At 42.2% G+C, this 15214-nt stretch overlaps 1 protein-coding gene across 2 annotated transcripts; it reads left to right on the top strand.

Moving 5' to 3' along the window:
* Positions 1-3005: 3005 nt before the first annotated feature.
* On the top strand, positions 3006-11353 carry hepacama (hepatic and glial cell adhesion molecule a). 2 transcript variants are annotated; one of them, XM_010871766.5, is made up of 7 exons: positions 3006-3330; positions 6089-6436; positions 6723-7004; positions 8960-9053; positions 9484-9563; positions 9997-10103; positions 10207-11348. In XM_010871766.5, exons 1-7 carry the CDS (start codon positions 3201-3203, stop codon positions 10534-10536), a joined length of 1371 nt encoding a protein of 456 aa, XP_010870068.2. In that variant the 5' UTR covers positions 3006-3200; the 3' UTR covers positions 10537-11348. The 2 variants fall into 2 exon arrangements, with proteins under 2 accessions (XP_010870068.2, XP_028977172.2); XM_029121339.2 differs by having other exon boundaries at positions 3238-6436; positions 10207-11353.
* Positions 11354-15214: the final 3861 nt, after the last annotated feature.

Raw genomic sequence — 15214 nt, 5'->3', positions numbered from 1 at the left:
AAAGAATGAAAGAAGATTCCATAAATTGACAACAGCTTTGCAAACCTACCCAGAACACATTTTTATCTGAATTCTCCCTTTAAGAGTTTAATGGATTCCCAGAGTAATGAGATAAATGCTGTCGCAAGACAAATGATATGCAGCATTTGCAAAGATGTTAATTGGAAAGTGTCCCCACCACTGCAAAGCTGAAACAAATGACTTGTCTTCTGTGAAATGTTGCCTCTGTAGTGGAACTTCAGGAATAACTCATACACATGTATAGTAGAGGTTTTTGGTTAGATGAGTAACAAATTAGATGAGTAACAAAACTAGCTAAATACGACCTATTCTCTCAGCTTTAAGTGAAATACGTCCTTAAAAAAAAACCGAATTCTGTGTTGCACATTTTAAGGCTTCACCTGTAAACTCCTCTAAACTATCTTATAAATGGTTGTGTCAGGCATGTCCTTTACAGAGTATTTGTACGGACACTTCCTGTTGCCTTTTTCTCTCCATATGAAAGAAGTCCAGGTTTCAGATATGGAAGGAGAAAGCATCTGCTTCACACACAGCTCACCCACACAGCTCACCCACACTCCCACACACATCTGAGCTCAGCTAGCCCAGCCACACAGAAGCAGTGAAGGAATCTCTCTCTGAATGGGTTCTGTCACCAGCTGCTGAGAGATGGGACATTAAAGCAATTCTACGGGTTTTCCATGGCAACACAAACCCACAGAAGACAGCACTAGTTTCTCAGCTCGACAGTACCTTGGCCATATATGTCAGTAACTATTCCCACAGGTATTTAGACAGTGTTGTGTAATGACTCAGGGAGCCGAATCCATATGTCTGACAGACACATCCAAACATAGAACGTCTAAATGCAGAGAGCTGTAACATACATAAAAAGAGTTTGATGGATGGTTTAGAGTTCAACATCTCTTTTGTGTATTTCACTGGGGAAAGATGAACAGTTCTCGGATACATCTGTTTCTTTATCTCAAAAAAGATAGCTGCAACATGAGCTAATGCTAACTTTTCATGCAAGACAGAAATTACGTTTAAATAAATATGGGGTGTTGTTCAGTCTTCTAAGATCTGGGGTTAGGTGTAGTCCTCTAAAATACTAATGAATTTTGTTAGGCGTTTTAAATCCTCCACACAGTTTGTCGGTGGATACATTGTTTTCTCCTGGGCAGAAATTAGTGGCCAGCAGAGGGCGCTTCTCTTCTAGTCATTATGTACATCCCCTTGTCTGTAACCTTAATATTCAGGACAGGGCACAGACTTATAAAGTGTTTCAAAGTGGAGTACTCTGGATATAGAATCAGGTCCCTCATGTACATGTAACTGACACAATAATGTTAAAGGCCAGTGTGATCTTAAATCAGCACTCCTCGGGATGCTTGGTACCGAAGACAGCTCCAGATTGTTTGGTTATTCAAACTGTGGGTTATTTAGGGTATGAATGAAAATAATATATGCTGGATCTCTCAACCCACACTGACAGGTCAGATTAGACCTACTGGAAGCTAGCTTTCAGGGCAAGGAACAGACGTAGCATATGTGTACTGTAGCTGTCACATAGTCACTCAAGCATGCATCTAACAGCCTCGTTTACACAGGCAGACAAAATCTGAGCGTCTTACACCAATGTCTTCTGACCATTTAGATCAGGTGACCATTTAGATCCAATAATTAATTCCGCACATGCTCGGACCTTGTCTGTATCAGAGCTGCCTTGGAAAAGCCTGGCTCCGTGATTTAACAGCGGTCTGATTGACAGTCTTGCTGTGTTTGTGCTCTGATATCCAGACAGTGTGACTCATGCATGAGCGGAAGAGGTGCCTTCGTACCCTCTGTTCTATATTGACAGCAAGTGTTTCTCTTGATTTAGGAGCCGTTAGAAGATGAGAGGGAGGGGCGCTTTCACCCAGGGCACAGACAGACAGAGTGAGTGTCTCAGTCCTGCAGGCTTTGATGGCTGCCTACAGAGGAGTTTAAATCCTTGGGCCCTGGGAGAGTTCTTCGACGGGTATAAAATGACAGAATCTGCTGTGTTGTCTAGCGCCTGTTGAATGAATGAGTGGGAAAGGCTATGAACGGACAAGAGTTTTGATGCAAATGTACGCATCAACCTTGGACTGATATTTCGTGTTTCGGCGAGTGGAAAGCCGAGAGGTTATGTCATGAACCGTGTACACAAGCTAATGTTTGTTTGATCTGACGTGTGTGAATGGGATATCATCAGGTGTGCTTATTACAGGTGTACAGATGTGAGCGTTAAGTGATGAGCTGGACACATTGTGATGACAGTAACAGCCGTCATGGGAAGATTGTTGTACTGGTTTGTTGATTAGTGATTCATCAGTTGGTTGTGTTGGAGAGAACATAGTTCAGCAGCACTCTAATGGCCCCTGTGGCCACCACCGAAAATGCCTACAATGGGCACGCGAGCGTTGGAAAACAAGGTTGCCTGCTCCGCTGAATCCCATTGTCTTCTACGTCTTGTACATATGTACATATGTGTATTCATACAAAACAGTTTGGGGGATCATCTGCAAGTACAGATATACGGTACAAGGGCAAATTTAATACAGGGTTAATCTCCCGGTATTAAATGCTATCCCCAGGTAAACGGTGACATTACAGAAAAAATATATATTTCTGTGTCATGGATTTCACATCATTATTGCACCATCTAGTGGTCACAGTGGTTGTATTTGTGTATGTTTTTCTGAGTCCTTTGGTCCCCTTCTTACATCTGGGGTGTATTCACTAGGAACAAAACAGACTCAAATAGACAGGGAGGGACTAACCTGAATTTGTTTGTTTTATTTCCAAAACATTTTAATAAAGACTGTAATTGAATGCACTCGTGTGTTTTTTTTTATTTATTTAGAAATGTGTAGAAACTATGTATCTATTTTTGAAAAGTATACTCCAGAAACATACGGTCACAATGTTGAAAATAAAGGAAAACAATGTGTCCTCTTTGTCCAACTGTTGTGAAAGTAAAAACAGTGCATTTCTAAATATCTACCCAAAACTCTGGTCCCACACAGCCGCACACACACACGCAGCACTCTTGTTCATGCTGGGGTCCTGAGTGCTGGGGTTCAGAAGAGGCAGGCAGCTGAGCCCGGTCTTGCAGGCAGGACCCTCACTGTGCATTCTCAGGGACGTGACTAGAGTGGACAAACTATGCCGGTCGGATGGTGGATGGACACCTTATAAGCGCCGTACCCAAGATGAAGAGAGAGGAGAGGAGGAAGACTTCCTGGAATGAAGCCTCAGTCAGATCAGCACTATTTACACTGTTTGGCCTCCTCCTCTTCCAGGCAGGTAAGGGAACAGTCCACCGTTCAACTTCATGATTCGTTTTATGGGAAATACAGTGCGTTAAAGAACTGAGGGCTGAATCGGCACTCAAGTGTAAAGTCAACACCACTTTTGGTTCACACTTTCTTTGTAGGTGAATTTGTTACAAAATATTTTTGTTTTTGCAATACATTATTTCACTTTCAACAATTGTTCCACTATAAAATGTATCAACTCATTAACTACTATGCCTAAGGGTGTGAGCTTTGTTATGTCCTGGACTGATGTTTCGTCTGCGTAGATTATCCTTACAAATGCATTTTCTGTTTTAAAACTGCACTTTCAAAAAGTTTTTTAAATTAGCGGAACTGTGATATTTTGGATGCAGTAATCGCCTGATGCAGCAGGATTATTTAACTTTTTTTGCTGTGCGGGTAGCTCCAGGACACTGGTCTATTCCGCAACGAGGCTGTAGTTAGAGGGGCCAGGGTGAATTGAGCTGTTGTTGTGATTTAAGTGGGGAGAGCATAGGTTACGTACTAGGATATTATGAGCAGAGGTTTTGGGGGAATTTGAACTTTCTCAGCCCTGCCAGTGGCGGAGGTGGTGATGGGGTCTCTAGCATCGGTTGACCGGCTCAGCCTGCCGTGGCTGTGTGGCGATGTGTTCTGTCATTGTGGCCATCCACTATTAGTAGAATCACTGAACCCTTGTGTCTCATGCTTTCACAATCACAAAGAGCGTGTCTCTCCCAGTGGCTTGTTCTACCACGGGAGGAAATCAGTCCAACAATACCGGCCTTTGTCTAACTCTCCTTGGCAACCCGCCCTGGCAACTCCCGTCAGGCTGAAAATTGTTGCCACGGCGATCGAGCAATGCCATACAGACTGGCTACAGGGAGCAGGGCTGCGTCCGAGGAGGTCGGTGCCAGACGCTCTCTCTCTCCCCCCCCCCTCTCTTGCTCCTGGATGACACACCACAACCCATTTGTTAGGCCCTAATGTTACAGCTTCCACCAGAGACAAGCCTCTGGCTACATGTGGTGGAGGATGTGATGATTTATAAGAAACTCCACTGGGAGTACATTGGCTTCTGTGTGGGGTTTCCAAGTCAGAATGGGGCTGTAAAGGATGATATGTGGATTGTGTTGTAGAGTGTCATGCTCTTGGCTTTAGGGGGATCATTAGTGCTAAACAAATCAAAGCATATATTAGGAGCTGGGCTAAAACAGACATAATAGGCCAGTAGGGTGTACAGTACCAGACATTGTAAGTTGGGCTTGTTTGGAGAGAGGGTCTTGCATGGTGCTGAGTTTGCTCTGACCTATTGATTATGGTCACAACTTGGTCAACAACCTTTCACAGTGTTTTTGTTTCTACAGGGGGATGTGATGAAATGCTACTATATCCTATATATAAAGCCTTTCGTGATTATTCAGTACAGGATATTATACTGCTATTGAATCATCCCAGATTATTCAATGCAGGACATTATACTGCTATATGTGATGACATAAACCACTACAGCAATAATTTTACAATGTACCACAATATAAATGTACACAATATCGTCTAGCACAATGCTCATGTTCCCCAAACAGTCTGCCACAATGCTCATGTTCCCCAAACAGTCTGCCACAATGCTCATGTTCCCCAAACAGTCTGCCACAATGCTCATGTTCCCCAAACAGTCTGCCACAATGCTCATGTTCCCCAAACAGTCTGCCACAATGCTCATGTTCCCCAAACAGTCTGCCACAATGCTCATGTTCCTCAAACAGTCTGCCACAATGCTCATGTTCCCCAAACAGTCCTCCACAATGCTCACGTTCCCCAAACAGTCTGCCACAATGCTCACGTTCCCCAAACAGTCTGCCACAATGCTCATGTTCCCCAAACAGTCTGCCACAATGCTCATGTTCCCCAAACAGTCTGCCACAATGCTCATGTTCCCCAAACAGTCTGCCAGAATGCTCACGTTCCCCAAACAGTCTGCCAAAATGTTCACGTTCCCCAAACAGTCTGCCACAATGTTCACATCTCTTGGCTGTTGGACATACTGAGTAATGTGTTGGGCATGCTGAGTAATGTGTTGGGCATGCTGAGTAATGTGTTGGGCATGCTGAGTAATGTGTTGGGCATACTGAGTAATGTGTTGGGCATACTGAGTAATGTGTTGGGCATACTGAGTAATGTGTTGGGCATGCTGTGTAATGTGTTGGGCATACTGAGTAATGTGTTGGGCATGCTGAGTAATGTGTTGGGCATGCTGTGTAATGTGTTGGGCATACTGAGTAATGTGTTGGGCATGCTGAGTAATGTGTTGGGCATGCTGAGTAATGTGTTGGGCATGCTGTGTAATGTGTTGGGCATGCTGAGTAATGTGTTGGGCATGCTGAGTAATGTGTTGGGCATACTGAGTAATGTGTTGGGCATACTGAGTAATGTGTTGGGCATACTGAGTAATGTGTTGGGCATGCTGAGTAATGTGTTGGGCATGCTGTGTAATGTGTTGGGCATACTGAGTAATGTGTTGGGCATGCTGAGTAATGTGTTGGGCATGCTGAGTAATGTGTTGGGCATGCTGTGTAATGTGTTGGGCATGCTGAGTAATGTGTTGGGCATGCTGAGTAATGTGTTGGGCATGCTGTGTAATGTGTTGGGCATGCTGAGTAATGTGTTGGGCATGCTGAGTAATGTGTTGGGCATGCTGAGTAATGTGTTGGGCATACTGAGTAATGTGTTGGGCATACTGAGTAATGTGTTGGGCTATGTACATGCAGCCAGTGTGGTCGGAGTGAACATCACCAGTCAGACTCCTCTGGTACGAGGCACGCTGGGCGGCGAGGCCCTCCTCTCCGTCAGGTACACCAGCAGTAGCTCCGATCAACCTGTCATCAAGTGGCAGCTGAAGAGGGACAAGCAGCAGCCTATCACAGTGGTCCAGTCCCTGGGCACCAGTATCATCGGGAACCTTCGTCCTGAGTACAGAGACCGCATCCTGGTGTACGAGAACGGCACCCTGCATCTCCACAACCTGCAACTGTCTGACGAAGGTGGCTACGAAGTGGAGATCTCCATTACGGACGACGCGTTCACCGCGGAGCGCAACATCAACCTCACTGTAGACGGTAGGAACGTCGATTACATTTAAGTGCTTTGTATTGAAACACTGAAACCGGTTAAGCTGCCGCCAACTAGCAACCTTTGCTGTAAGTAATTGTCCTTAATGACCTTAGGGTTTTTTTTATCAAGGCTATTTCTAAAAATCTGTGGGAACACTATCAACAGCCAATTATGAAGTTTTTTATAAGATGCTACTGGTATAATATGCTAACTGGTATGAGACGATGTCGTACTATATAAAGAGGTAATCTGTCAAGAATCTGTTAAACCTGTTGTGTATTGTCTTTACAGTACCTCTTTCCAGACCATATATCCAGATGATAGCCTCCTCAGTCCTCGAGTTAAGTGAACTTTTCACCTTACACTGTTCCCACGACAATGGGACCAAACCCACCTACGGCTGGCTGAAAGGAGGCCAGGTGCTGACCAATGACTCACGCCTACTCCTGTCACATGACCAGAAGTACCTGACCATTGCCCGGGTGCTCATGTCAGATGATGACATCTACAGCTGTACTGTGGAGAACCCAATCAGTAGCATGAGAAGTGTGCCTGTCAAGCTCACCGTCTACAGTATGTAAAACGTTCCTTTCGGCATATTTCTCTGGCTGCGTCTCAGCAGGTTACTGACATTCAGTAAATTGCTTTAAGATGCAGGCTGCCTGTCAGGGAAAGGGTGAGATACAAGTAACTTATATCACTTTATCGTCTGTAAATGTTATTATAGTTAGAATGGACATTTTGGAAAAAATTGTAAATGCATCAAAATGAATAAATATCGAATTACAGGCAGTTAAAATCATTTTCAGCTGTATGTTGTTCCCATTTAAACTATGAGACAATCACCCTGTCCCTAATAACTGGCACCTTTAATGAATATTAGCAGAAAAAGGGGTAAACATTTTCTCACCTCCAGTATAGTGTATTACTCCCAGGACTCTCCCAGAGAAGACTAAACTATTCCCAGGACTGTCCCAGAGAAGACTAAACTATTCCCAAGACTGTCCCAGATTTTATTAAATGATAGCAATGACTGGTGGGAAAATGTCAGATGTTGGCTTCATCAATGTACCATGCTTTGCCAATGTTTTAGATTTGTTCTGGATGTAAGATAATTGCCTATAACAGTGTAGCTTTCAAACTGACCACAGGAATGATGTGCCGCTGCTAAGAAAGTTGTTTACACAAAAGTACAGATCCAAGCTTATAATAAATGTGTTATCTCCCGTGTCCAGGCTGGAAACTTCCTGAAGTGGTGGTGCGTGTGATTTGATCCATGTGATGGATATAAAAGATGAAAGCTTATCAGCATTAACTGATGTTTGAGACAGAGCTCCTGACGCACATGAAGTTGTGAAATAGCAGATACCCAGTGTGAGCCCATATCCAAAACCCACTGCAGGGCCAAAATTGCAAAAGGTCTGATGAAAGACAATGGTCTGGCGACCGTGGTGAGACATATGCACCTGACTTCTAAGACGGCCGTCAGAGGGGGTCGTCATTTGCAGCAGCACGGATCAGGGCTATCAAACAGGTTCTGAGGCGGCGCCCCAAGCTGAAGGAGCGAGTTGAGATGGAGAGGAAATGGAAGTGAAAGCCCCTTTGCATTCTGAGAAAGTGGTTAATGAAATGAAAGATATGGAAATACAGATTGTTCAGGGAGTGTGTTTCATTGGGTTTATCCTACAGGTAATACGAAATAGAATCCAAACATTCTTTTGAAGGGTAGTTCGTCCCGTATCCCCACAGAAAGCGGAAGGGAAAAAAACACAGCCTGATGATGATGACTCCTGGTAGTCATCAGACTGTAGATTCAACCCCCGGATCCTTCATCTGAATCCTCCTGTCCTATTGTGATTCCTCTTCCTGAATCCTCCTGTCCTATTGTGATTCCCCTTCCTGAATCCTCCTGTCCTATTGTCATTCTTATTCCTGAATCCTCCTGTCATTTATTTTCTCCAGAATCCACATCCATTCTGGTTTGTTATTCCCCTTCTAAGAAGACACCCTATTCCCTTTATAGTCCCCTACTTTTCTCCATTGTCCACAGGGCTCTGGTCAAAAGTACTGCACAATTCAGTGAAGGTGTGGGGATAGACCAGCCTGCCAAGTTAGGGTCCTGAATTCCCCCAGTACATACAGCCCTGTACAATGCCTCATAGCAACCCCTTTCAATAACCAGCTTTCACACTTAGAGTTGGCTTCCACACAGTCTTGCCAACTCGTGCCAATAGTTGGGATTGTCAAGCTAAACGTTGCCAGCAGAGTAAACAGACCTAGGCTAGGGAAACCTAGCTCGTTTAACACATTGTGGGATGTTTTTTTTTTGTTGCCTGCACTAAAGGTCATACAGTACAATGAGGACTATCACAGAGAAAGAGGAAAGTGTATCTACAGTCCTTTCCCAGGCCTGAGGGGTGACATCCTTATTTATTGCTAGGAGTGCTCTTCGCTTGTACAGCGGCAGAGTGTTTTCGTTGTCAAAGAAGGAGCTAGTCTGTTGACCACAGGCTTCCTTGTTTTTCCAGGACGGAGTTCCCTGTATATCATTCTTTCCACTGGAGGGATTTTCCTCCTCATCACCCTGGTGACGGTGTGTGCTTGCTGGACACCCTCGAAAAAGTAAGAGCTCGGCATTGTTACCCCCCCCCCCCCCCCCCCCCCACATTCGCTTTGAAACGTCTCAGAGACTAGAGCACCAGGCGAGGAGCAGGCGGTTTGAATTTGAACGCCGTGGCCAAGCTCTCCGCTCTGCCGGCCTGCAGGCTCATAGCCAATGTTCCACTGGGGTTTTGGCACTGACAGCACCGTGGGGGATGGGGAACATCTCTTGTTTCAAATGCAGTGATAAGAGTATACCAGTAGGCTGGTGCCGGCACTGTTTGTGCGGTATAGAATAGTGCTAGGGTTGTTGTCCATGTGGCAGCTATACAGCACAAGACAACTATGTTTACATTTTCCTGAGGAGACAGAAACACAATATAAGCTACATGAGCACAAGAGTGTAATTCATGAGAAACTCTTATCTTATGTTCCTCTCATTGGGCTTAAGAAAGAAGCGACAAGGTGCCATGGCGGCCATGTTGCCGAGATCTCCTGAATATGTAGAGCCAGGAGACATCCGTTACGATGGTAAGGGACAATTTGGGTGTGATTTTGACAGTTGGATATGTGGTATTACTTTTTATATTCTAGTGCCGATTTTTCTCTAACACTTCTAGTTATTGAGATGAACAGAGAGTTAAATGAACCCGTTGTGTTGCTTATGAACCAAAACCACACCAGTCATTTGTCATATTTCCCAGCATGGCCTTTGACAGGTTGTTTTAAAATGTTCCTTATTGATGTTTTTTTATTGTGCTGTGGTATGTAATGCATTCACACAGAGGCCTTTGAGCCATTCAGTGAGTGTTTGTTTATATTTTTTAATTGGCCAAACAAGTGAATGAAGTTACTTTGAGTGTGGATGATCATCAGTTGCAGCTAATGCGGCTTGTAAACTGCTACTTAGGCGTACACACGGCTAGGTATTTACAGATGTTCACATGTTTTGTTTAATTTACAGTTGATGTGGTGCCAAAAACAATTACCCATGGGACCCATGGAACCCATGGAACCCTAGGAACCCTTGGTCGTAGGAGCCCAATGGCTCTTTATGTAGTCAATGAAGATGTAAGTCACTTATTTTCAAACAACAAAAAAAGTCACCAACGTTGCAAATTTTCCCATGTATTTTTCCTGCTAAATTAATATACCTTCATTTGTGTTGACCTAGGAGAGTGTTGAAGGTGAGGACGAGGGTTCAGCCAGCTCCATCAGCCCCTCGGATTTCAACGCGCCCGGTTACCCCAGCCCCATCACACGTTCCTCCTGCTCACCTGATGCACCTCTTCGGCCCGTCCACAAATACCCCCGTAACCCTTTGTCCTCACCTCCAGCCACCCCACTAAGGCCCCCTTGCCAGCCACCTGCCTCAGCTCCATCTTCTGGTTCACCTCAACATTTTCTGAGTTTGGGGCGTAATTTCAGCCCCCTCATGGGCCTCCCCATCAGTCGGCAGACAAAGGAGTCCACGGCCACTCCGGTGGCCAGCTCCCAAGAGTAACGACTGAATGACCACCTACGCTCACATATGTTGCTTTTTTCACTCCAAAGCCGTGGAGTCATTATATGTACATATGTAAATAGCGTATGTTTTGGGAACCTTTTACCTCGAAATACATTTTCACTTAACATGTCATCATAAAATAGTTTTTCTATAACATATATAAACGTATGACATTTTATAACCTGAAGAATAAAGGCTATGTTGGAAAATTCCTCTAGTTTAAAAGGGTCTCTTGTTTTTTTAAATGTTCCTCCCTGTTTTTCATTTTGTACATCACAATAAGTTATGCAGTGCTTTCATTTAAGTTTTGGAAACTTTGAAACTGTACTTGTGAACCAAGGGTGCTGAACACAGATGCTTTAAAATACATGAAAGATTTGCAAGATAATATGTTTTTAAACCATGTAACCCCTCCCCCGCTCCTTTTTATTAACATTTTATTATTAGCATATTTTCTTTTACTTCTAGCACATTGACAGCTACTCCACTGACAAAGTTTTCTTACTACCCCTGGAGTATGACAGCCACACCGACACTGCATGAAAAGGCCTGTTTCGGAGTGTGTCCATAAGTAAAGATCTCTGTAATGGTGACAGGTAAAAGGCCAGCGCAGAGAAGATGCGATGTAAAACTATTTTAACCAGTCGTAAGAAGTCAGCTCTTGACATTTCTGGAAACTCCTCGAACTTTGAACATGCAAATTAGTTCTTAACACTTGTCTTTTGTCCTCATTCTAATTTCAACAGTGTACACTCAGCAGGCAACCTGAAGTAAAAAGCAGTACACTTAAAAAAAAAATTGTATTTACAACTTTACAACATCCAAGTGAAAGATATAATACACATTTTTTTTAAATTTTAAAACAGAATCACTGAGTTGGAAAAAGAATCCAAACTGGATGAAAGAGCCAGGAGGAAACTGGTCAGAAAGGCTACTAAGAGGCCTACAGCAACTCTGAAGTAGTTGCAGGAATTCATGACAAAGAGTGGTCATTGTATGCATGTGACAACAATATCACAAATTCTCCACAAATGTGGCTTATATGGGAGGGTTGCAAGAAAAAAGCCACTCCTCAAGAAAGGCCACATGCAGTCACGACTGAGCTTTTCCAAAACGCACCTTGAAGATTCTAAGGCCACGTGGAAAAAGGTGTTATGGTCAGATGAGAATAACATTTAATTATTTGGCCTCAACGCCAAACGATATGTCTGGCGAAGATCCAATACAGCTTACCATCCAAATAACACCATTCCTACAGTAAAGCATGGAGGTGGTAATATCATGTTATGGGGTTGTTTCTCTGCAGCAGGGACTGGAGCACTTGTCAGGATAGAAGGAAAAAAGGATGGGGCAAAATACTGTCAAATTCTTGAGGAAAATCTGCTGTTCTATGCCAGAAAGTTGTCAATGGGAAGAAGATTTCCCTTCCAACCACTTCCAAAGCACACAGCAAAACTGACCACACAGTGGTTGAAGGAGAAAAAGGTGAATGTCCTTGCATGGCCTAGTCAGAGCCTGGACTTAAACCCCATTGAAAATCTGTGGAATGATTTGAAGACAGCAGTCCACAAACGGTCACCATCAAATTTAACTGAACTTGAGCAGTTCTGCAAAGAACGCCTAGATGTGCAAAGTTAGTAGAGACATATCCCAACAGACTAAAGGCTGTAATTAAAGCAAAAGGTGGTTCAACAAAATACTGACACAAGGGGGTGATCCTTTTTCCAACTCAATGATTGTTTTTAAAAAACATTCTGACATGTTGGTGTTATATCTTTCACTTGGATGTTATAACATAAAAGTTATGAATTTGAATCCCCAACCAGCCTACAGTCAATCAATCAATCAATCAATCAAATGTATTTTTAAAGCCCAATGTGAATAACTCCCCGAATCCAATTTAAAGGTTTTGATTAAAAGTGGGAGTTCCATTTTATTTGGACCTTATGATCAATTGGCAGCTAAATCCATTGAATCCCACACTTCCAAACTGAAATATTATTATAGTTTTCATATTTAGTAGGTTTCAAAAGTCAAACAAAACAAACAGATTTCAGCCACACCTTTTATCAGTGTTCTGGGAAAAATAGGCATTCATCCACATTTATTAATAAGAAGATAAGCTGACACATCAATGGCCACATTTTGATGTTACCATATCAAAATGTTTTCTTATGTAATTAAGATTTTAATATTTTTTTACTGATTTTGATTTTCCCTTTAGAAATTGGTAAAACATAGCAAGTTGGGAATTCAGCTTCGGCTGTTTATTTGAGTGGGTGAATTGAGCTTAAATCTTCACTGATCAACGTCTTAGTCAGCTAAGTCAATCAATCAAATGTATTTATAAAGCCCTTTTTACAACAGCAGTTGTCACAAAGTGCTTTTACAGAGACACCCGGCCTTAAACCCCAAGGAGCAAACAAAAGTAGTGTTGAATTTCAGTGGCTAGGAAAAACTCCCTAAGTTTATACAGTGGGTATAGAAAAGAATCACCCCCCCCCCCTTTAAAATAATCACATTTGTTGCTTTGCAGCCTGAAATAAAGAGAGACACCGTTTTTGTTTCATTCATTTGTATTTACTCAGTGCACACTTGTGCAACCAGGTTATTGTAAGGTTTGTATTTTTCATTTTCGAAGATTTCAGCTTGTTTTTCAACTTAATTGTTCACATTATAGGTCACATTAAAATTGGAAAAAAGTTCTGACATGATTTCTCTTTGTCTCATTCTTTTACATCACAAAAACCTGGCATTTTCACAGGGGTGTGTAGACTTTATATCCACTGTACATACCTAGCAAATTAACCAGACTATTGACTTTATTTCAACAGAAGGCCCGGGGCCTGGTCTTCTCGGGCAAAACTAAATATATTATCTGAACGTTTAACAACAGTACCTACTATGTTAGATTTGTGCAGTTTGTAATTTGATTTGAATTTTTATCATTTGCCGATTGCCAGGATTTACCCCATTTTCGTAGATTGCGATTGGGGACCTACACAATACTGCTGGCAAGGATGAAAAGTATAGGCCGCATGAAATGTGAATGTGAATTTATATTACTACAAATATTAAAATGAAATAGTCAAAAGAAATAAACCAGAAAGTGTGTGGTGGCTACGTGAAATGGAACATTTATCATGCAAATGTATTAAACAAGATTAGTCTTAGATTAATGACTTGTTAATTACCATTTGTCTATAGACATATTTATTTGTTAAGTGTAGAAGCAGCATGGCAGAAGATTTTCACATGTATTGCTTTACTGCATTGGTTTACACATTGGTGTACATCATCTGCTGTAGATGGCTCCAATACTGTACTGAAAAAGGGATGTTTTGTCTTTCATATCTCAGGCAGAACAGTCGACACAACACTGGTGTGCTGGGATTAGTGGTAAATCAGATTAGTCTAAAATGTATTGATGAAGAATGGAGCGGGACTGACTTTGAAGATAAGAAATAGCCTCACTGCAAAATCTAACATTGAATTAAGGGTTATAAAACATATTATAATTGCTAAAACACCACACATGACTTCTCAGATGGTGCTGCAAGTCGATACTGGACACAAAGGGAGAAACATTGTTCGATGGACAACCTGGACAAAAGCAGCAAAAAGAAACATCAAACAGTGGACACGGCGCCACAAGCGACAGGTTTGTTTATAAATGTGTATTAAGAAAAAACATGTTTTGAGAATGTCTGTTTTATATTTGATTGGAAGTTATGACTAATTCATCTTCAAAATAAATAAAATAAGACCACATCTAAAATGGGTGTATATAGATTTTTATATGAAGTTAAAACAGGGGATTTCGTAAGATATATTACGTGCAGTAAAATAACGTTAGGGTCGGGAATGAAGAAAAAGAAAAATCAGTAACAATGCTTCAAACCAGCAACCTTCCACATCTTACCCAGGCACACTACCCAGTGCTCCACTGGGGAACCTGGAACTAGGCCTGGCGCGTGGTGTTGTCACAACATAAGTTTTTCTTTGTAATCCTAACCCAAACCTTAGCCCTAGTGCTGTGATAGCTAACCTTAACCCAAACCCTACCCTAACCCTCAGAGCTGTGAGAAGTAACCTTAAACTAACCTTTCCGTTCAGTTCATTGTAAGAAAAGGTATGGCCTGCCAATCAGAGTCCTCATGGGTATATCCACTTGCAAACACTGTGAAACTACTGCAGACTGTGATTTCCATATAAAAACTATTTTATCATAGTTCTAGCAAGATTTCAGTGACAAAACTCTGAGTGTCCATGTTTTACGTTGGCAAGTGTTATTAATGATTCCAAATATCAAGTTGGTTACAAGTATGTACATTTTTTATACAACTACAAAAGTACCAACTACAACTTTTTTACATGTGTGCAACATATTTTACAAACAAAAAACGTATGTCTCTGTTTTCTCATAGTTATAATATGTAAATAAATGTATCCTAACACCTTTAGCTTCCTTAATTAAATGTGAAGTGTATGACTTGCTGTAATGTTTGGACCGCTCTAGATTGTTACAGTATGACATTGTACTGTTTTGGCATTGTCAGTATATTGTCTACTGTACTTTCACAGGCTTTGGCTAGTTGGCTGAAAGACCTCTTGGCTGAAGAGAAGTTGCAGTTTGCCAGGGCAACTGAGGACATAATTTCTTATATGTAGTCTG

The sequence above is a fragment of the Esox lucius genome, chromosome 1, assembly GCF_011004845.1.
Source record: "Esox lucius isolate fEsoLuc1 chromosome 1, fEsoLuc1.pri, whole genome shotgun sequence".
Taxonomy (NCBI): Eukaryota; Metazoa; Chordata; class Actinopteri; order Esociformes; family Esocidae; genus Esox; species Esox lucius.
Note: the sequence above shows the minus strand (reverse complement) of the source record. Positions and strands in the feature narration are given on the sequence as shown.

Excerpts from the sequence above, each read along its gene's own strand:
- hepacama (XM_029121339.2), top strand. The coding sequence starts at position 5,383 with ATGCTGAGTAATGTGTTGGGCATGCTGAGTAATGTGTTGGGCATGCTG. Across the intron at positions 6,437-6,722 it reads CATCAACCTCACTGTAGACG|TACCTCTTTCCAGACCATAT; the intron begins GTAGGAACGTCG and ends TTGTCTTTACAG. Across the intron at positions 9,564-9,996 it reads AGGAGACATCCGTTACGATG|TTGATGTGGTGCCAAAAACA; the intron begins GTAAGGGACAAT and ends TTTAATTTACAG.